Source organism: Platalea leucorodia (genome assembly GCF_965183815.1).
Source record: "Platalea leucorodia genome assembly, chromosome: 4".
Taxonomy (NCBI): domain Eukaryota; kingdom Metazoa; phylum Chordata; class Aves; order Pelecaniformes; family Threskiornithidae; genus Platalea; species Platalea leucorodia.
The window spans coordinates 54,563,895-54,586,137 of NC_138826.1; the positions used below are offsets into that span (position 1 = coordinate 54,563,895).

General features: G+C 38.5%; 1 protein-coding gene across 7 annotated transcripts in view; it reads right to left on the reverse strand.

The window, feature by feature from the left end:
* The window catches only part of SOX5 (SRY-box transcription factor 5), a gene marked incomplete at its 5' end in the record, with an annotated part of 291,635 nt that overhangs the window by 243,264 nt on the left and 26,128 nt on the right, over window positions 1-22,243 (reverse strand). For 3 of the 7 annotated variants that reach the window (XM_082308706.1, XM_082308705.1, XM_082308707.1), the window contains one exon: window positions 10,048-10,279. In XM_082308706.1, the coding sequence (XP_082164832.1) occupies window positions 10,048-10,279 (232 nt within the window). Of the gene's footprint in view, window positions 1-10,047; window positions 10,280-22,243 lie in introns of those variants that run through there. The other 4 variants (XM_082308710.1, XM_082308708.1, XM_082308709.1 and 1 more) reach the window with 2 other exon arrangements.

Genomic DNA, 22,243 nt, shown 5'->3' on the forward strand with positions numbered 1-22,243 from the left:
CTATGTAAGAGAAAGCCAAAACGTTCTTACTGTTCCAACAGACCTATAATCAACAGAAATTTGCTATTCAGACTGCTGTCACGTACCATAAAAACCCCATAGATTTACCTGAAAATTATATAAGAAACTAACTCTCTCCTACAGCCTCCTAAATCCACTAAGCTCTGCATTTGTATGTGGTTGTTTTCTGGAGATCCACAAATCCTAGGAAGCCAGATGCTAACCTCAGCGAATGCTATTGCCTTTGAACACAGATGGATCCAAACCTGAGCAACTCTCCTAATCACAACTGTGGCAGTTTAAAATGAAAAGAGTGAGAAAGAGGGAAGTTTCACTTCCAGTTTCAGAGATGAAACACACACTTTAAATTCAATTTGAAAATCAACATAGAGGAGGGTCTGAAGCACAGATATTTTGTATTATTTCTGGCTAGCAATATTAATAAGCAATGCAAGCTTCCACTTCTGACATGACTTAGTGTACAGATACACATACAACCTACCACAGTAATTCAGACTTGAGATGTCAGAAGGATTTTACCTTTTGCTATAATATTTCTTACTTTGCGCCATCAAACTCCGATCCTACAAAAAGCTATGTGCAGAAGGAGTTATAGTCAGTGACCTCTCCTTCCCTCCCTCTTGCTACCATCAGCATTAGGTTCCAATCAACCAGATTATTTTGCAGGAACAGGGTCATAAGCTAAGCATTCTGGGGCAGGAATGTTTCTCTTTTCTGTCTCTATAAAAATAAATCATGCTCTGGGTACAATATAAATAAAGATAATAACAGTCTGATGTTAGATTTTATTGGTCTATGTTTTGGACAATCTATATAATTTGCCTGTTGCCTATACAAACTACAAAAAGTTAATCTTTATAGCCCTTTTTTTTCCTTAGGGTGGATTCAGTTTTAAAAGCATAAAAAAAGGATGCTGAAAGTAAACTTGCATAATGACAGTCTTGTTTACACTGCTCTGGCAAAAATTATCCCTAATTAAACTGGGCCCAAACTCCACTCAGTTACCTCCATTGGTTTATCTAGTGATGCTAAATTCACAGGCTTCATTGAGTCTACTCCTTTGCAAAGAGCAAAAGTGCCTTATCTGGTAACACAACTGCACCTAAACTGGAAAAAGAAACAAAGAACTTAACAGTATTAAAGAGAATTTGGAAATGAGGCTGGCCAAACTATTCAGGCAAGCTTGCTGCCCCAGACATAAAGGACTCTTTTTACTTAAGAAAGTTTGTTTCCTCCATTTAATTGTCTTGAAACACTTTGGAACATTGTTTGGTTCAGAAACATTGCAGCGTGTCAATCTTCTCCCTTAGGGAGGTTTCTGCACATGCCGTAGAATTAACCCACCTATGTTAGATGCCCATAATTAAGTAAACACATATTGAAGCTGTAGTCTGTTTTACCACAGGTCCTTCTCCAGCCATGAATCTCCAGAGAACATTAAGAAACCCCTTTATTACAGTGGAGAAGGTGGTGATATTTCACTGATATACTCAAGACAAGAGGAAGTAGTTAGCTCCATGAAAGAAAAAAAACATGACTGGATGACATGACACTTTAAATGCTAGCAACTGCCTGAAGCCACATTTTCATTACCAATCCAACCATCATTACTTTTGGTGAATCTGCAAAAGCATTAGCAGCAGCAAGAAAAATTAGAGAAAGCAAGCTGGCCTTGGCACAGACTAATCCAACTTAAATTTGTATAACCTGAGTAAAAGTACTTAAAGGGACAAGGCAAAAAACATGATGGAGCATTTCACTCAGCCATTAAAATGACAGAAAAAGAAGAAACACTTCAAATTGTCGCTGCAATGAGTAACATCCTAACTATGGACACAAACATTTGACAGTGAGAGAAGAGACTGCAAAACATGACTGTGAGTACTGAGTGTAGCAGAAGGTTCTGGCACTTCTAGGAGCCAGAGCTGATAATCACAGAGATTCCTTGCAACCCTGAAATTCAAGAAACCATGACCAATACTTCACAATGCATTTCAGTTTTGGTGTATCTCTACTGAAAGTAGAGCTGCATATCAAAAAACAACCATCCTCTGGTTTATTGACATTCTATCCAAGCAAACAGCACAATACTTTCTTTTACTGTGCAATGTCTTCATATGAGCTATTTACTAAAAGGCTTTAGAATGGATTAAATAATAAAAATGACTAAGTTAAATATGACTACAAGCAGAAGAAGAAAATGGGCAAGGCAGAAAAAGGTTTTCAGAGGACAACTGCAAGCAGACAGAAACCGAGAGAGTAATACTGTTCTTATAAAGCTGGAAATAGAGAAAAAGGCTTTGTCACCTGCAGTGAAAAGAAAGGGGAAAAAAAACCCACACCAGCTGCTCGAAGGAAGTAAGGTGGACATGAAAAGTGTGTGCGGCAGACAGAAAGCACATGGGGAAAATGTTCTGGAAGTTCTAAAAAGAATGGGCAACGACTGAAGCAAAAATGAGTCAAGGTGGTGTGCAAAAGTAGAAGTTTGCAGTGCATAGGGTGCAAAATATAATCAACTTAGATTCCCACGTGCCTGGCCTTGAGGCATGTGTCAGATAAGAGTACAAAAGTCTGGTATGCTGCTCTCTATTCTGATAGTAGTTACACTGCCAGCCCAAGGCCACAAACTTCTTAACAGTGCAGAAGCTTGGCCAAAGGAGATATTCCCATCAGTTGAAAGGGAAAGCATGAAAACTTAACTAAATTTCTGCTGCCTTCTCTTTCCAGAACCATGGAGAACTGGGTGTTCAATTGACAGCAGAGTTTCTGCCTCACTACAATACTGTAAAGATTCACTATGACCAAAGAAAAGCCAGCATTTCAGAATAAATTTGGGCAGAGTGCCACAGGTGATGGACCTGGACTGGAGAAACTGTACGAAGTCCACAGCTACTGTTTGAGTTCTGGTAGGATGAAGATACCATAGATCCTGCCTAGGTTATGGCACAGCTAGGGATTGACTGCTGAAAAGAAAAGCTGTATCAACAAGTAGGAACACTTAAATGTAGTCTCTAAATAATTGCTATGAACTGATCTTGCAGTCCTGCTGGGGCTTTCTCCGTACCCTAGGCTGCATCAGTGCTCCTCGAACCGGTAGCCTCAAAATTTTGTTCCAAATTTGCAGTATCTCCTACCTCCCTCCAGAAGCCAAAATTGTCGCAGTCTTCTGGGTACTGGCTGCAAGGTACTGCTGCGGGCATGCTGCTACGTTTCCAAGTCACGAAAGCTGCACATAGCACTAGGCTGACCTGGCAGAGCTGACATGAATGTGCTATTTCCAGTAAAACCGTAGAAGACTCAGTGAAATTACCTAGCAGATCTCAGTAAATGGGGTTGTCCTATGCAGGGACAGATGTTGGACTCGATGATCCCTGTGGGTCCCTTCCAACTCAGGATATTCTATGATTCTATGAAATGTGTTACTGAAGGCAGTCTGGATTGACATATTAACTTGGAATTAAACAACTGTGTCCACTGTGGATGTCCTAGGGCAGATTACTTTGCTTAGAAAGATAACCAAGTTTTTGTCTTTTAAGGATTATGTGTTTTTTGTTGTTGGGTTTTTTTTGTTTTTGTTTTTGTTTTTTCTCATAGTGCACTTAATCGTTCTTTTCTCTTCATTGTAAGAGATACCACCTGGTTCAAATATTCCTACCGACTGTGGGTTTTACGGTTTTACCTATCTTTCTTCCTGTGGAATTTTTCAGCTATTCACTTGAATTAGATTTTACTAGTATTTATGCAAGAAGCTTAAATGAAGATATTTTCCAGTATGAAGTCAACGAATTGATTCCTAGGCATATAATCACTTGCAAACAATGGATACATACAGTTCCCAGCACTTCTATAAAACAAAGGTGTTTACTTTTCTGTTGATTATTTTCTGCTTAACTGCATTCAAATGAATCCATTAAAAACGTGACTGCTTCACAGTAAGATGATCTTCAGCAAAAACAAACAACTGCTGTTTCCACTTCTCTTCATGGCCTTTAAAAACTACAGTCATCTGCACCCTGTATTGCAGGCAATTTATAGATAAGTCTGGTCTTGATTTGTTAATTTATTGTTTTAAATGTAGTTCCAACCTTCCCGCTTGGGAAAAAAAAAAATGTTTTCCTACTTCATTACTTATTTATTGTCCCCTCACCAACCTTTGGACCTTTCAGAGTCTGATCAAAACACCAGCAGGTCATCTCAAACTTCAGCCAGTCTTTCTGCCTGTTGACTTCAGCTGGAATGATATATCCACTTGGGTTCTCCATGGCCACAAGTAAGCAAAACTCACTGTATTAAAGAGGGTGCTAGAGCAAACCAAGGGAACTTCCATAAATTAGCATACTTCTCCTGAATTGCACTATGGCTTTGATCCCTGCCTCACCTGAAAAATGAAAACTCTTTTTTGGTTTACCTGCCCTATATATAACCTGCACAACAAGTAGTTTGCAAGTAATTGATAAATACTATACGCATTATTAACATACATAGATGGGGCAGGATTGGAGAGCCGGGAGAATACAGATCATGAGAAGGAGGACAGGCAAGTTATAGTAGCTTAAATGCAAGGTATTTTGTCAGGCAGACACCAGAGGCATCGAAGCTTTTTCTGGCTCCATCATGACTGGTTCTCAATAACTGTGTAGAGTTTTCTAGGGTTGGGACTAAATGATGCAGTAGGCAACTTCTACAGCTTTTGATGGGTCCTGGCTGATTCTTCTTTATTTGTTCCCTTTCCTAATAGCCCGCAGAGTCATTCTCTAAAATGGTGCAAGTGTAAAGATTGAAAAGATCAAACTCTGATACAAGCCTGAAATTATATCTGTGGAAACTGCTTTCATGTGCCACTTTTGTGGTAACATTTATAATGCAATGTTTGTAACAATGCAATTTCATCATCTTATAAATATCAATTTACCATTAAGAGAGGAAGGAAAGAACATCAAAAAAAAGACAAATGCAAACTTACCACCGTTTCGGCTTTGTTTTAATTGAACTAGTCTTGTTCAGATAAGCCTGTCTATCTCTTACAAAAACAACAGTTTATAGTTTAAACTGTGAAATTGTGAGAGAGTGTGTGTGTGTGTGTGTGTGTTGTAATTATGGTGCCTGCTAACAATTTCATACTGCCACATTGCACATATGGCTTCCAAGCTAGCTTTATCTGAATCTTTGTGAATCTATTCTCCGTGCTATTAAACTGAGCACATTCCACATCGTTCAAAAGTAATTACACTTTTGTCTAGAGTGTAGGAGACTGCTCTCCCCAAACAATGAAATTCTCATTATTAGAGCTGGCACAATAACGGCACTGGTGTTCACAACACTGTGCATTGTACCATCACAATAACTTATCCTAAGCTTGATGCACAAAGGTACACTGAAAATTAAAATTTCTCTAAAACCACTGTGGTTTTGTTTTTTTTTTTTTTTTAAATAGGCATTCTTTCGCTCAGTATAATTAGAGTCCTATTTGACTTTTTAAAAAGCTATATGCATTCAGATTTCCATTATCTTCACAACTTCTGAATAGTAGCAAAGTGCTCTAGCCACATGTTGTTCTGATCCAATACTATTCAGACGCTGACAACCCCAGACCAACAGGTGAAGTGCAGGCCAGGATGTATGTGATAAGAGAATTCAAATACAGCATTAAACAACCTTTTATTTTGGACAAGTGGAGGAAAAGCATGAAGCAATGTGTTGGTAAGCTCTTTGACCAGCAGTACTGTTATTCTTAATATGACCAAAATTTCTTAATATTATTCCCAAGTTACAGAGGAATAACTTCATTCACCACAGAAATGCAACATTTTATAGTGTGAAGCAATAAAGCTATTTAACAGTGCACTGTAATATTACCTATCAATTTAAAGCACTGCTGACAATGAATTCTAAATCTCACTGATAGTGCAGGACAAATGTGGACTAGCAGTGCAGTCACCCAGTTTGGAACAACTGGACAGTGGCAAAATTACATCTTATCAGTATGATCTTTTGGTCAGAACTTCCTTTGGTTTATGTCTAGTCCAGCATTTGATTGATATTCTACAGTTAAGAAGAATGATCAAATTTGACCACAGTATACCATGCCCATGGTATACTTCAATCAGTGCTTTTAGCCTTGACATCTCTTATTTTCAGAAATTAGCACACAGACACCGCTGGTGACATCAGTAGTCTTGAGGGGTGGCAAAAACAACATGGTACGGCAGACAAATATAAATAAATAAAATAAACCCTTGTAACTTAGATGAGCTAACAACTATCTGTGCTATCCAAATACTGTACCCTTAACAGGTTTCTTGAATTCAAAAGAGGTATTGACTGATACTGTAATCCTCAACTGTTTCCCTGCTAGGCTTACAGCCTGCTGTGAACATCCTAAGGGGACCCTCAGATATATTCTAGGTCAAATGATTTGTCTTGTATCTTCTTCTGAGCTTTTGGTTTAAGTCTGATAAATTATTGTTTCTTTTCTTATCAGTGGAAGAGCTTTCCTACTTCCAGTAAGTATTTAGTTTCTGCTATCAAGAAGAAGAGAGTTTGGGATAGAGTTGCCCCTGACTTTCACAGAACCACAAAATGGTCAAGGTTGGAAGGGACCTCTGGAGACCATCTGGTCCAGCCCCCTGCTCAAGCAGGGCCACCTAGACCCACATGCCCCGGACCACGTCCGGACGGCTTTTGAATATCTCCAAGGACAGAGACTCCACAATCTCCCTGGGCAACCTGTGCCAGTGCTCAGGCACCCTCACAGTAAAAAGCGTTTCCTGATGTTCAGGTGGAGCCTCCCGCATGTCAGTTTGTGCCCACTGCACTAACGTCTCTCTGGCTGCAGTTCCAGCATCCTCAGAAATACCCTGTTTGTTTTGATGGGAAGATGGGTTTTGCAGCTTTTTGCCAATTTTGGTTAGCTTTGAAGATTTCTTTCTAGGGATTTTGCCCTCCTTTTATAAAAATTTACCCAGCATTCCGAGCTGTGTCTCTAAGCTGGCAGTTGTTACAACTTGGTAAAGCGCAACAGGGTAGATTTTCAGAAGTCTAAGTTGGGTAAACTGTTGAGTTATCACTCTGTTGCAACCAGCCCTTTACCTTAAGGATCCTAGGATGTCCCAGCTGGCAGGACTTGTAAAAGGAAGCACAGCTGGAAGTAACCTATGAAACAGAGGGTCAATTAGCAGCTAGAAAAGTGAGGCCAAGAAATTGATTCTCAAGGTTGAAATTGTTTTCCTAAGTGTCCCTTCATAACCCAGTGCTGAGAGGCAGAATACGGGGAGACAGGGACAGCTGTGGTGACAAGAGGAATTCAACTACACAGCCCACTGATAAGACAAGCTGTGTAATTCCATACCTTTTCCAGATCCCTTGGCTGTGGTTTTCTTCTGCCGAGATTGTTCCCTAAGCCAAATGGGTGTTGTACATGTAAGCTAACACAGAAAGATCTCCCTGGATCTATACCATGTCTATCTAAGAATCCCTTCAGAGAACAGTCTTAGCCAACAATCATGCACAAAGCAGTATGGTTTACAGGGGTGCAGCAGAGTGATGCACTACATGATTTCAGACTGGTTGTATGTCTGATCCTGTTTTACTGGACATTGGAGAGATCTGTAAAGGTGTACCCTGCTAAGGACAGCATGTGGCTGCAAAACGAGAACTCCATAGTCACTTGCACTCAGTTAATAGGTGTAGTAGTACAGCTGACAAGCTATTAAGAAGTGTGAAGCACACTGCTGGAGCTTTATCAATAAAACTGTATTGGACCGCACTGTGTGGTGGTGCGTGCACACATGCATACACCTGGATTTGCTTCCCAGAGACTATAAAATAGCACAGAATGTCAATTCAAACAGTATAAAAATTACCTCTCTAATGCTACCAAAGTGAACACCCTTTGGGAATGACTTTCATAACTGCTCATCACCCAAATTGAAGTCATCTAAAAGTTATCTAAGCACTAGGTTCAGTTACTTCCTTCTTATAACTACATACCACAACAGCAGAGGGAGTGATTATGAGTATTTTACTTATTTACACTGATCGCTTCCTTCTTTCTGGAGACACATAGGCTACTTCCTTTCTGACCTACCTCGATGATGATTTTTACAAGACAGTCCTTACTAAAAGAGAGATATTACAAGAATGTCACAGTCATACAAACTGGCAATTTTCTTAAATACGTACAAAGACAAAACCAGTCCCTACAACCCCCCAAACATGCTTCAGATAAGCCTACAGCATCTCACTACTACAGCAAAACTGTCTAAAACGTGCAATAATTCAGTATCTTGTGTTATAAAGAGACAGAACACACTGTTTTGACATCACATTAAATATAGCCTTCACAGCAGGAAGTCACACTAGATGATCAGCTAACTTCTTGGTCTTAAAAACTACAAATGAATAAAGAAGTTAGTTAAAATCAGTTAAAGAGCAGTTAGGTGTTTCAGTGAGATGTAGTTAAAATACTCCTGCTGGGCTCCTTAGAAAACAATGAGCTTTCATTTCATTAGGGTTTGATTCTTTTGATTCTACACTACCGGTGTCATCACGAGTTTATCTGTTGACTTAAATGTTCTCAGGAACAACCACTTATCTTCAATACATTCTCTTAAAATAGGCCAAAATACAGCAAAGCTCATACACCAGTTACATACCCTAACATCACATTAATGAATTACATCTCCATAAAACATATGATAAAGGATGAGTAGTAAACAAGCTAGAAAAAGATAATGACATGTCTGCCCATGAGTAATTTTTCCAATGACGTTCTTTCTTCATTTAAAGTTGCAATAACACAAGGTAAAATTAAATATTCCAAACCACTGTTAGAACTTAAGCATTAGACCAAAAAGGAAGAAAAATGGATCGGGATCAGTGAGTTATTTTGTCTAGCAGAGCGGCTTCAGTGAATATCCAGTGACGTGGTCCTATGAAAAATAATAATCCCTAAGGCTTTTTACTTAGGGCTTGTTACATATGCATAATGAGCTGTAAGGGCTTAAATACCACTATGGAGCTGTTACAGGCTTTTATGAGAATACACTATCACCTATTTTGCAATGCCTTTTTAAAAGCCTTCAAATATGCAGGTCCATTCACTATCTTCAGTTAAAGTGAAACTGTCACTGCCCTTGCCAAAGGAGGGGGCTAACAGAAAAGTTACAGTCAGTTTGTCAACAGGCAAGAGCTATGTAAGTGTGTTCACAATAGACAGCTTTGTCGATGTGCCTAAGTCCTGGGGTTTCAATGCCTTTCCCTGCACCTTTCAACCTTTATAAAAATGTATCACAGTACCCTGCATGAAGGGCCCAAACATGTCACGGTACAACGGTGACACTATGATACCAGTGAGGAACATGGCATTTCTTTTTGTTCTTTTCGTTTGTCTGCTTTTAGATAAAGCCAGTTCTGGACTTCCAGTGGGCTGCTAAACATAATGGATTAAGTGCACCGTGTCATTTGTAAAGTGCACAAAAAGGTGGGAATTCACAAGTGAAAAAGCGGTAGGTTGATTTAATTCCATAAGCACAAACTTTCTTGTAGGTATCTCTGGCATGTGAAATACACATCACACGTGAATTTTTAAAACGAGGAAAATCCAAAGTTGCTTTTTTTACCCTTTATACAGACTTTCGTGCCTTACTATTGCATAAACTTGGCATTGGGGTGATATTTCAGACACCATGCCAAACATGACTCTCACTTACAGTGTTCCAAAACCATTTACTGTTTGCTGAACACATACACTTCAAATTCACATCACTGTAGCTAAAAATTTTTAGCGCCCTAAATGCCAGCAGGCAAAGGTGAGGAAAAGTGGAGCTTGAGCTGCAAGTGGTTTAGCATTTGTAGCGGAGAGTAAAGGCAGCCCAGCCAGGTCAAAGCTTTCACATTATTGTAGCATGTTCTGTACGTGTAACTGTGCATTGCATACTCCATAAAGTACAGATCTGCATGCCAAACTACTGTAGAGGCAGAATTCAAAGAATGGATGTAAGCACAATAGACCATTAGCAAACCTACCATTGTGTTGTGCTGAGAAGTGGGAGTCCTATGGCCACAGTTCTCTTGCGTCAGCAGAGAAACTGGCTGAAATTCCTCAGAGTGAGGCTTGTTGGGAAAACTCACATGCAAGGGAAGGTGAAAGGCTGGGAGCCCGTCACTCTCCTCTTCTCCCACTTTCTGTCTGCTTGTCACCATGGCTACCTCTCCATCTGCTTCCCCATACGGAGAGGCTGGTCGCTTGGAAGACATCCTGGAAGGAACAAAAGAGGAGAAAATAATGAAACCTCCAAATAAATCCTTAATGCCGTCATTGTGTGGTTAGGGGCCATTGTAACAGAAATGCCTTTTTTGTGCTGGCAGAGAGCAGGAAACCATCCAAATACCACTGCAAAGCATACACAATTGGGAACAATGGCCAAGCAGGTAGCAACAGAACAGTGGCTTGTTTGTTGTGAGAATAATACACTAATATAGCACTCTCTTGTATTCTGGCTTCTTAAACATGAAAATTCACCTAAGAAGACTGTATAATGAAATGCAATTCCTTTAAAAAAATACCCATCTGGTTTTGCATTTGCAAGAGACTGTAAGAAGATAGAATGTCTCCTGATACAAGCTATTGTCAACTTAGCTTTTAAGGAATAATCATCCGCATGTATTTAACCGTAACTGATAACAAAATAAAGTAAAATAAAATAAAATAAGCTTGCTAGCAAGCCAAAATATCTGTTTTTATAAAACTTCACCCATGTGAACAACAGAGCATTACAGTCATGTTGCAAGAATCTTTTCAGGTTTGCAGATCTGGGATAGTTAAGCAATTAAAACATTTAGACATTAATAACCTAAGCCTTTTGACAACACAAATTCAGGGCTGTACTAAGTGAATGAAGATTTGCTGTTAAGATACCCTATACTTCCTACCTATAGCCAAATCAGGAAAAAAAATACATGTAAATGTAATTTACATCCATAACTATATAAAAAAGGACACACAAGCGAGATACAGTACACATTGTAAAAATCACACACAAATCTTGACTTAAAATTCAGCCCCACATTCCAAAATTTTTGAGACTGTCGGGTAACACTGTTCTGATAGCACATGTATATCGTCAACTTTAGAAAGACTGAAAGAATCCTTATGTCATTGAAAAATCCAGTTTTCATCCAAACCAGGCACTACTGAAAATCTTATAGGACAATCTGAACCCAGAACACTTTTTCAGCTTGGTCTTCAAAATAGAGGGGTCCAGTGAAGTATTAAAATGCAGACGACTTCTGGGATTAATTACAGCAACATTGCTCATGAAAATCAGGGTATGTGCACGGCTGGCATAATGGGCCACTGTGCTAAGCAGGGGCATCTGTAATAAGGAATGGAATGAGAAATAAGAAATCCTATAGGCATAGTCAAAAGAAGAAAAGAAAGGAAAAAAGAGAAATACTTCCTAGAAAATAGGAAGTTATGAGCAAGGAAACTGAAGACTACTGTATGTAAAAGAAGTTGAAAAGACAGGCTGAAGTAATACTGCTCCTCCTCAAAAATCTAGCATTTATGATTCTAATTACCCCATTTTGATTTTCCACTTCACAGTTAAAGGACTGCATTTCAAAAGCCCAGCAGCCTCTTGAACCATGTGTGGGGCTGCTGTGAGGTGGAGCATGTCCATACGATTTGGCATATTGAGCACGAAATGGTTCTTAGCAGCAGTCAACTGGGTCTGAAAACAAACAGTGACTTTAAACAGCCCTTTGTTAGGACTTATTTTGTTTCTAATGATCTCATTTTGAGCTCTGCCTCCTGAGCCAAGTTAGATTATATTTAAAAAAAATAAACCAACAACACAAAAACCAAAACCAAAAAGAAACAACAACAAAAAAAAACTGAGACAAAAAATCCCTACCAGAACCTATGCTCAGCTGCACATCGCCTGTTCTGAACACCACCTATTGCCTGTACGCAGAGAAGCAATCTGTATTTTCTATTAATGTTTGACTTAGTCCAACAGACTAACACTTCATACATCCTACCTGAATTCTGTCTTCTAGGCTTTCCCACCTACGTGTCTGCAGCGAAGCATATGTATAAAGACAGAGATCACCAGATAGACTCTTACTGGCAGTTTTCTACTAGCCCACTGAATTCAGCATTTTACAGCTATGTTTGACGTGACAGATCCCAAGCTTTTCTTCTGCAGAAACCATGCAACCCCCTCCTGAAGTTAATGTGAATTATTCATATTCTGCATTGCACCGCACCAAGATACACATTTGCTATTGATTCCCAGGGTTACATTTTGGTTACTCATTTCAACGCTGCCTTAATAGAAGCTTGGGTTTTTACAAAATCTCCCTTTCTGAAAATCAGCACTAAGCAGTTGTCTCAATTTTGGCAAGAAAAAAGGAGGGACACAAAATCATTAGTCAATTATTCCACGGTAATGTTCTATACTTTAGGACATTTATATTTGATAAGATGACCGAAAATATTGTAAACCATCTATGAAATTCTCCACTACAATTCACTTTGACAATACAATACGAAGACAGGATGCCTTGCTTTGTATTGATGATTTGTATTATATACTATATACCCAAGTTGTGTTAAAAACTCCTACTGCTGTTAACCCAGATTCTGTCACATTGCTTCACAAGGAGAGTTTGACTATTACGTTAAAGTAAAGCTCTTCTGCTAACTTTATCAGTGAATATATGGTTTCCTGTACTGCGTTCAGTTAGCGTGCTGCAGATCATCATTGCCTTCTGCTTGTCACTGTTCCCAACAGAGACGATATAATTTTCTGCAGGGAACTTATAAAAACAGGCAAGGAAGGCAACAGAGGTGACCACCTCCACGCACTAGCAATAACGGAGATGATTATGTTTTTGATCTAAAATGCAAACCTATGGGTTGGACTGTAGGCCAGCCTACAGTGATACTAGAGAGGGAAGAAGAAACTTTTTCCTTCCTCACGCAGCTCTTCTAACCTCCAGTTTAAATTACAAGCCATGTGCTCATCATAATGCTAGAAGGCCAAGAAATTGCTAAAATAGCTAAGGTGGTGAAGCTACAGATTTAAACTGCATTAGTTTTCCAAGTGACTAGGAGACACAAAGAAACAGATGCACAACCCTAGGTAAAGGTCACACAGCTCAGACGACGACTGCGATTTGTTTTCAGGTAGCACTGCCCATAGCCAACATGAGTTAGGCATAATCTGGCCCTTCAGAAATCTCATCATCCCCTTTAACATCAAACACAAACACCACAGTTTCATACAAATTACTCACTCCTTATGAACATCCGGGAAATTTCCACAAGACGATGCAAGATTTAAATAAATAAATAAATCCGTATCTACTTCTGGAAATGTCTTCCAGAAGGACAGTAACTATCAAAGCCGATAGCAGCAAAGGATCAAATCACTGACGGGTTCATGAGCAGAAAACAACGTGATACAAGGTAAATTCATTCACAGTCAGTCTTTCATTATTTCTACAGCTTTATCAGAATTTGTAATGCTCCCACACCCCATATCCTTGAATTATCTTCTTTTCATACATCTTCATTTTCCTACTGAGCTAATACTAGGTCTTAACAGATTCTATATCTGAGATGCAAGTAGAGTTCCCATTATAAACAATAAGGGAAACAGCTAAATTCTGAGTAACAACATTATCTGAAACTGAGCTCTTTTAAACAGATCTAAGTCTAATGAAGGACTGGAATTATCCCATCTTAACAAAGGACTGCAAACATCCTGGATCTACCCTCAATGATAACGTGACAGTTTACAACTTACACGACTTCAAGATCTTTTCCTCAAACTAGTTTAAACTCAGAAGGGTTTTCAATTACACCCCTCTGAAAGAAGGTTTACAATGAGAGAGGAAACATCAGTTTCCTCAACCATCAACTTATGGATAGGATTAAAAAAACCCAAACAAAACCTCAAGATATAACTCTCAGAAAAGTAGCAATACAGTGGACCAGATTCAGAATCTAAAGGGGTGTCTCTGCAGACGAAATCTGTTGCAACTTACGACTTGCAAGAAGAGCTGCATTTTGAATTGTCATTAATCATTTCTACTGAATATAAATAGCTAAATAGTAACTTTTTAGACAACCTTAATCTGCAAAGGTCGGACACAGTGGCACACAGGCAGTACTCAGTCCACTGTAGAGACACATCGGAGTTATGAAATGTATCCCCATGCTTGATTTTTATCAGTGGTTAGGATGGAATTGAAGATTTAGTTCCGGTGATGAATTTAAACATGACCCTATTTTTTGTAAAGGGACTCTTTCTTTCTGTTTCTGAAAAGGCTTCTTAATATGCAGAAATTGCAGTAAAAAACATGCCTTCTGTTAAATTTTCATTAAATAAATGCTTTTCCTAGTAGCAAGAATGTTTTTTTCAGGGAAGGAAAATCTCACTCTTCTAACTCACTCTTATCCCACAAATATTTGATGTGATTCATTGTACAATAGCTTCTCCATGTATTTCTTTACTCCCCTTCAATTTACAACAGACTCTTTGTAGGCTTAAACTGATACCCTGTGTCTATTGATCTCGGTGTTTTTGGACTGGCTTCAGCATGGCTGGATTTTCCCACTGGAGAGAGCAAGAGCTGAACTGCATCCACATGAATTGCTTCCTCATGCCACTACAAGTATTGGTTCCACCCAAATAATTTCAGGCTACCAAATAACATTGTTTTGTTTGGGGTTTTCTTCCCTCGAGTTCAGTGCCTCACAAAAGTGATCTTTCCACAGCTCTATTTTTGTATTATTGTTAATTTTAACAGAACCTCATTTAAGTGTCCCCACTATGTTTCCATTTGTTCACTGGTTTTGGTTCATTTCATACACGATTGTATACCCAAAATAAATCTGAAATGGTATCCAGTATTCAAGGAGATGGTGCCCTCTAGCACACAACCAGCATCCATCCCAATTTGATTGCTCATGCCATAAAATTTCATAAATTTTATGTCATAAAACTCTAATCTTGTTACATTAAGCAAAATACCTCAGAAACATTTCAGATACCCACAAAAGCTTTTGGAGAAATGGCTTATCCATGTCTTCCAAAGTGACAAACACAGATGTGTCAGGAGAAAAAGATATGAGGCCATAAATCTTAACTTGTTGGGAGTTAATTAAGGGATTCATCAATCATTACAGAGCTCACCCCATACATACACAGGCAAAATCCCGTCAGCTGCCACAACCTACAGCAATCTACAGGTTAAAAACTCCCAAAGTCCCTCTGTTCTGACTATTTATAAATGACTTTGTATAATCTAGCATTAAGACCTGTAATTATAAAACAGCATTAAAACAGGCCTGCATAGTTATGGATAATTATAGTTGGTACACTTTTTAAAGAAATAAAAAGCTTTTCCATTCAAACACAGGCTTTGCCTTTTTGACAGCTCCAAGTCCACAGGATGTAGAGAGATGATTTAAATTGTATGTCAAAATTTTGACTGTGCAAGACTTTCTTTTTTTCCCTTATCAAGAGAGGCATTGTTGTTTTCTCACCATAACTAGGCGTGACAGCGCCTGACTGGAGTCGCATAGCCAGTTTCTGAATCGGCATGAAAATGTTCACCTCTTGAGTTTCTCTGGCAGCTACAAACTAAGTCTTTCTCATGGGGAGAGTTTCAATCACTCGGCCCCGTACATTGGAGACAGGCACAGAGCTGCATTCTGCAGACATGCACAAGGACAAGACGAGCAGATCTGATCCTCCAGCAGCAGTGTGGAGGGTCATTCCAGCTACCAACAGCATCAGGAATTTACTCGCTAAGACGGCCTGATTCCAAACCGAATGCTATAGCCTAAGCTAGTCCCAGGAACTTCAATGGGATTCAATCTGACTCTTCCTGATCTGCAGGGGTATTTGCCTCTAATTAAAGTACAGGTTGGAAATCTGCAGACTCTGCTTTTCCACAGGAAACACTTATGATTACAGACAGCAGCAATATTACATATAGCTAATGTGTAAGTGCACACACACACACACACACGTCCAGATGCACAAACACGAGCTTATCCAAAATGTCAGCAATACCTCTGCCTCATCTCTGATCATGTTTAGTACTAATAAAATGGTTCACATTCCCAGGTTTATTGAAGCTCTGATCTCTTTACAGACAATCCAAGCAAAAGGTGCTAGTTAATACTAATGACTGTCTCCATTCCGTTTTGGCCCCAAATTCATTCATTATTTATGTACACTGAATAACTAGTACCTTTAAAAAAAACCCAACTCTCTTCATTTTGACAGGATTACTTGTGTAATAAGGTATTACTCAACATGAGTAAGGGTGGCAGACTCCCACACTCTGTCCCACTGGGAACTGCAAGCCCGACTTGTTTCTACACATACCACTAAAAACAGACTTCACTTGACAATATCTTTGAGTCATTTACAGCCTGGTTTGGAATTCTTTACTGAAGTAATTTTACAATTTAAAAAAAAAAAAAAAAAAAAAAAAAAAGAAGAAAGAAAAAAGAAGCAAGCATCTCTAATTTGCTAATCAATAAAAATGTGCATGAAACATGCTCTCATCTGTCACTCACACTGAGATGGAATAATCTGTTAATTATTACTTTCTAAGATCATATCAATCAGCCATCTTTTAAAATGCACATATGCTACAAATAAGTTGTTATTCGAAAAGGGTTTTGGTGAACAAGTCACTTTTGTTCATACAAACCAAGATCGCTATGGCATAACCTGTGTAATATTTCAGTGCAGTTGTCTATTATTATAGCTGCCACAAGTAATCCTATGGCTAAGCCCACCCAATAATTTCCATTTCACCCAACTCACTTTCTCCATTTTGCTTTCCAGATTTCCTCCCTGTACGGGGTAACTTTAACAATTTTTTTTAGTCCATCAATTTAGAAGATGCTGAATATAAAATGGATGGGGAACGTGCTACCTCCTACTTTAAAGTTGCATTTTAAAGTATAGTATAGTACAGTATCAGCAGCTTGGCTCATAAATCTGATATTCCACATATTGTGGAAACTGTTTTTTGAGAAAAGGTACTGTTCAAAATTCCAGTGGTAAACGGTTTCATTTTGACAAGTTTTGAAACCTTCAAATAAGAAAGTTGCTACAAGTGTCATTCAATAAAATGTTAACAAAAACCTTGTAAAATTTGTCTTTTTTCATTAGAAAAATGAAGGAAAAAAAACAAAAAAAAAAAACAAAAAACCCAAACTTTCTATAAACCCTATGCTCTGAACTAAAAATTCATCATCTCCATTTTCTTGCATTTGCAAGGAATTTATGCATGAAAAACCACTGTAAAATCAAATCTAGGAAAAATACACTGTGGAAGAAAGTTCATGTTGGATGTTCCTAATGTGTGTTACGCAAAGATTTTCACTGACCTTTCGAAGCAGGTAACTGGGAAAGATTCTTTGTGCATGACTAAGTTGTTTAGTGAAATACCCTAGCCTGAAACAAACCCACCTTCAACCAAAACAGAATCTGTAAGGTGATGAAGGAACTTCTATCAAGGTACTATATTCTATTACCGCAAAGAATATTACCTAATTCTTTTGCAGATCTCCTACAGGACTTTGCATTATTGTCCCTGTTTTGTACAGTAACTAGTAGGTGTTAAGCAGGAACGTTTAGTGATTCACCCAGAGACACGCATTCAAAATCAGCTTAAGCATGAGAACCTGTATCCTATTTTTGTTTGGTACCTGTCAACTTTATAAGCCTTTCGTTTTTCACTAGTCTGTATGTCAACTAAAAGAGCCAAAAATCTAATAGTATGTTTATAAACCAGAAACTACAGGATCAGATTTTACTTTTGCTGAAAAGTATGTTTCTAAAAGACCAAACTTCAAAACCTGGATTTTTTGAGAACTTCTCAAAACCAGAAGAGGCACGTAGTGGAAATGTGGTTACGGTACAGGCAACATACAACCATAATGGTGCAGTGTCAAAGACGATGAGCATCTATCAGCACAAACTCTGAAACAGCAGGATGCAGTCATTGTTGATGTTTCAAGTAAACTGAGCCTGATCACTGGCTTCTTTCATGCAAAAGACTCTGCTTGGATGATTCTGAATTAAATCCACAAGCTCATTTATTTTCCAGTGCATCCTCAAGTTAACGCTGGCTTCCTTCCCCCCCACCCCCCCTTTCAGAAATGTACCTCCCTCCACTCTTCAGGTCCTCATACATCTTGCTTTTTTTACTTTTTTTATTATTATTATTATTATTTTACATTTGTCCTCATGTCACAGCAGAAATAGCAGAGTTTGGGTTTTATTTTTATGTAAAGTTTTAGGAAGTGCTCGCTGCTGAAAGTACTATCGCAATCACTAAGACATTAGGTAATCATCACTTTCTGCCTGCTGAACTACAAAGAGGAATCTAGTCAAATAATTAAAGATTTCAGGACTTGAAATTTCACTGTTCAAACTAATACTTGAAAATGACAGAAAAGAAGTCAGTCAGTCTCCAGACGCTGAGTGGGAGAGCTGTGCTGCATGCTACAAGGAATCCATACATCACACACAGACGTGCATACCTAATTTCCATTGACATTGAGTGAAATGAAGGCAAGGAGTTGAAAAAGCTTTAAAATTATGACAATTATGAATGACTTATTACAAAGAAATTTGAGGAAGCACAGGCTCATTCTGAAAAGTTAGCTAATATTAAAACTTTTGCAATTTAGGGAGCTTATTCTTGGTCATTCGTAGTCTTTGTCTAATCAAGCTGACATAAAATTTCTTCAAGCATTATTAAGTGATGAATTACTTTCAGTAGAATCAACATTAATAATAAGAATTCTCTCCCAAAAGACGCCCAGATTTCAGTACAAGAAGCCACTCTTTTGATGGAGATCTCGGTAAAATATGACACAGCTTTTCCCACTCTTCCATCACGCCATTGCTCAGGAATGGGAGTGCCAAGGAAACAGCTATTGAGCTTCAAGCCTCCTCTCCTTTTCTCTCTCTTGCCTTACTTACATTTCAAACTCAAAAAATGGATTTTTTTTTTTTTTTAAACAACAACATTCTCTCACCAGGGTTTGTGTATAATCACAAACAAATCAGAAACAAGGAAAAAAAAAAAGTCTCTCTTTTTCCCACTTCACTCTGAATTTCCCTACTGGTAAGTTCAGAATAATAAGTTTATATTGCATGTATGTTTGCTTCTAATAAATGTACATGTAATTGCACTTATGAAATAATTTTCAGTATACTCACTGATGTTTACACTTCTGAACTTACAGTACTGTTCTACCATTATTACATAAACTCCTGCTCCAACCACCACTTGCATACACATTTGCATCACGTCTATCACTTTATAAAAAATTGCAAATAAACAGGGGAACACATAAGCACATACATCAATTCATACACTCTATGTTTCCTGGTAAAACCGATCGTGCTAGTAAAGTATGTATGCATATCCATTCATAGCTTGAACTTGCATCCCTGAAATATTGGGCCTCTAAATAACTTTAGCGTGAGCAGAACTGGGGCCTCAGACAACCCGTGTGTACCTTTAAGAATTACATGCACAGTGAAATAGTTTTTTTGTCTGTGTGCGCGCGTGTGTATGAAAAAATACACTTAGGCAGAGCAATGTCTCTAATGGATGTAAACATTTTCTTTCCAACAGGTTAATTCCAGCTGCCTAGAATTTTTTTTTTTTATTCACATGCATGTGTGTGCTCCCCCCTTTTTGGAGGGTTTATACATGACAGGTGCATTCTTGGCCCAGGAACAAATAATCCTGGAGAGCCCGAGAAAGAAAAATCAGACTGAACTTGAAGATAAAATGGCAGGGAATAAATACATTATTGCCTTTCTATTATGTTAAAAAAACAAAAACACAAAAAAATTTGAACATTTATAATGTCTAAGCAATTTGAGGTAGAATTTTCAAAGCTGAAAAGAGATTGTTCCAAAGCCCAGATGTCGCCTTTCAGAAACTAGTGAAAATTGCTGCCTCTGAAAATTACTCTGAAATACAAATAGAGTAAAACAAAAAATGTTTAAATAAAAATAATTTTACTCAGACATTCTGATATTCCAAAAGAGAAGATGAACTTTTTTCCAGTGTTCAGGTGGTTTTGCACTCCTGTCTCCTACTTCAGGTTATCCACAGAGTCATGCCATCCAACAGATGACTGCATGAGGGATAAAACAGAAGTTGTTCATGGTATGATGTGAGGGCTCCTGTTTCACTCACTGTACATATTGTACCGTGAAGTCTTCTTCAGTCATCTTGTGAAAGGCTGACAGTTGTATTGTTTTCCCAGTTTTTACTCATAAAACCATAAAAATTAAAAATCTACATTAACAAACCTGTGGCATAATCACCCATTATAGCACGTCTGTTTACTTGAAATAGTACTGTACAAGCCACTTTCACTTCTGTGAATTTTCTGATTTCTGAACATCCGTGTTCAGTTTAAAGCGCTACCGAACACTTCTGAAAACTGTTGCTTGCACATACTAACATGCTTCCTCACCGCTGTAACGGGGCATGTAGGTATGTGGATTGACTTCAGCTCACCACTGTCTAAAAGCTGATTTTTTGCTTTATCTGATTGAAGAAATGCCTGTCAAAACTTTCAAGAGAAAGAACAATCAAACAGCTGACAATTACCCAGCTTAACAAACATTAACCCTAGATACTGCTGGAACTGTTAGCTAAGAAAAATATAGTTACTAGTCATACAACACACATATACCCTTGCACAAACGCACATTGGTATGCAAAGTAAAAACAAATCTACAAATATGACAATGACAGACCACTCTAAACAGACAACATACCTTTGGGACCATAAGGAGTCTCCGATTTTACTTTAGAAAGGCTGCAGTGGCAGGCACTGAAACACCATCCCAAAAAGATGTCCACTTTAAAAATCTTTGGGAGTTGGGGGGTGAGGTGGAAAGGAGAAAAACCCTGAAACCAGCATCTTTCCCTCCAGGGAAACTCGGAGGACGTCTGCCATTCACCCTTCCATAGGTACTTTGTCTACCTTCCTGTCTGTTGTTCGACAGCGATTCCCATCCAGCTCCACAAAGACCCAGCTGTATAAACCAATGCTGTCAAAGAACACAGTTAAGGGATGGATAAAACAGGGAGGGGTGTCTAACATGCTGACCACTGACTGAGCTTGCAAGGATAAAGAAGCCTTGATGGAGAGAAGTAATCATCCATTGCTGTTTGTTTATTTTACCTCCTCCACCACATACTGGAACCTTTTTTGTTTTTTCCATTACCAAAACCATCCCCCACTGAGAGGCCTTTGTGATCTAAAAGGGGCAGAGCCCCTCTTTCTTAACACTGGCAAGTTTATGTAGGCAGATTCATTCAAACACATCTTAAAATAAACATTTGGCTCTTCCCCTACATCACACTGTCCACACACTGCCTTCAAACACACTTAAAAAAAATGACCATTAAAATGCTCTTGCCTAGAACTGTTTTTACTGAGATGTATTAAAACAATTTAGCAGTCTAAGGCACATATTGCCGTGGAGGTCTAACTTCAGATGAGAGCTATAGTCTTCTGAAAAAAATAAATATACATTACAGTAAAGTAAACCTGGCTGCTATTGCCATAACAAGTGGTATAATAGCTTTCTTGAAAAGACTTCTTCCATCAAAAACCTTCTCCCCGCTGGGGATACACCTAATTATATTATAAGTGAATCTGAATCCAGATGTTCAGATCTAAAACGTATGTCACGAGTATTACAAGGAGAATGACCACTGCATGGAGAATGAGGCATTCAAAGGGCACCACTGGCCTTGAAGGGAGCGAGGACCTTCAGATTCCTTCAGGCTTAAGAGGTGTAGGTGCTGAGCATCTTAGAAAATTAACTTATCTGTTAAACAAAAATGAACAACCAAACTTCCTTACTTCCCACTTCTTTTTTTATTCTACACTCCCCACACATACACCGCTTTTTTGTTTTTCTAACTACATGGATTTTGCACTGACAACAATTCAAGCATGAATCCCTATAAAAAGATAGTGCACGGGCAACAGAAAGTAGATCTCCCAGAAAGCCTTTCGATGTATCTGAGATGATACTGGACACACTTCTCTATTGGAAGAGGATGCCCAGCCACTCTATGGGCTACCTACTGCAACCAAAGTAATTGATTAGGAGTAATTATAGTCACATTAAAC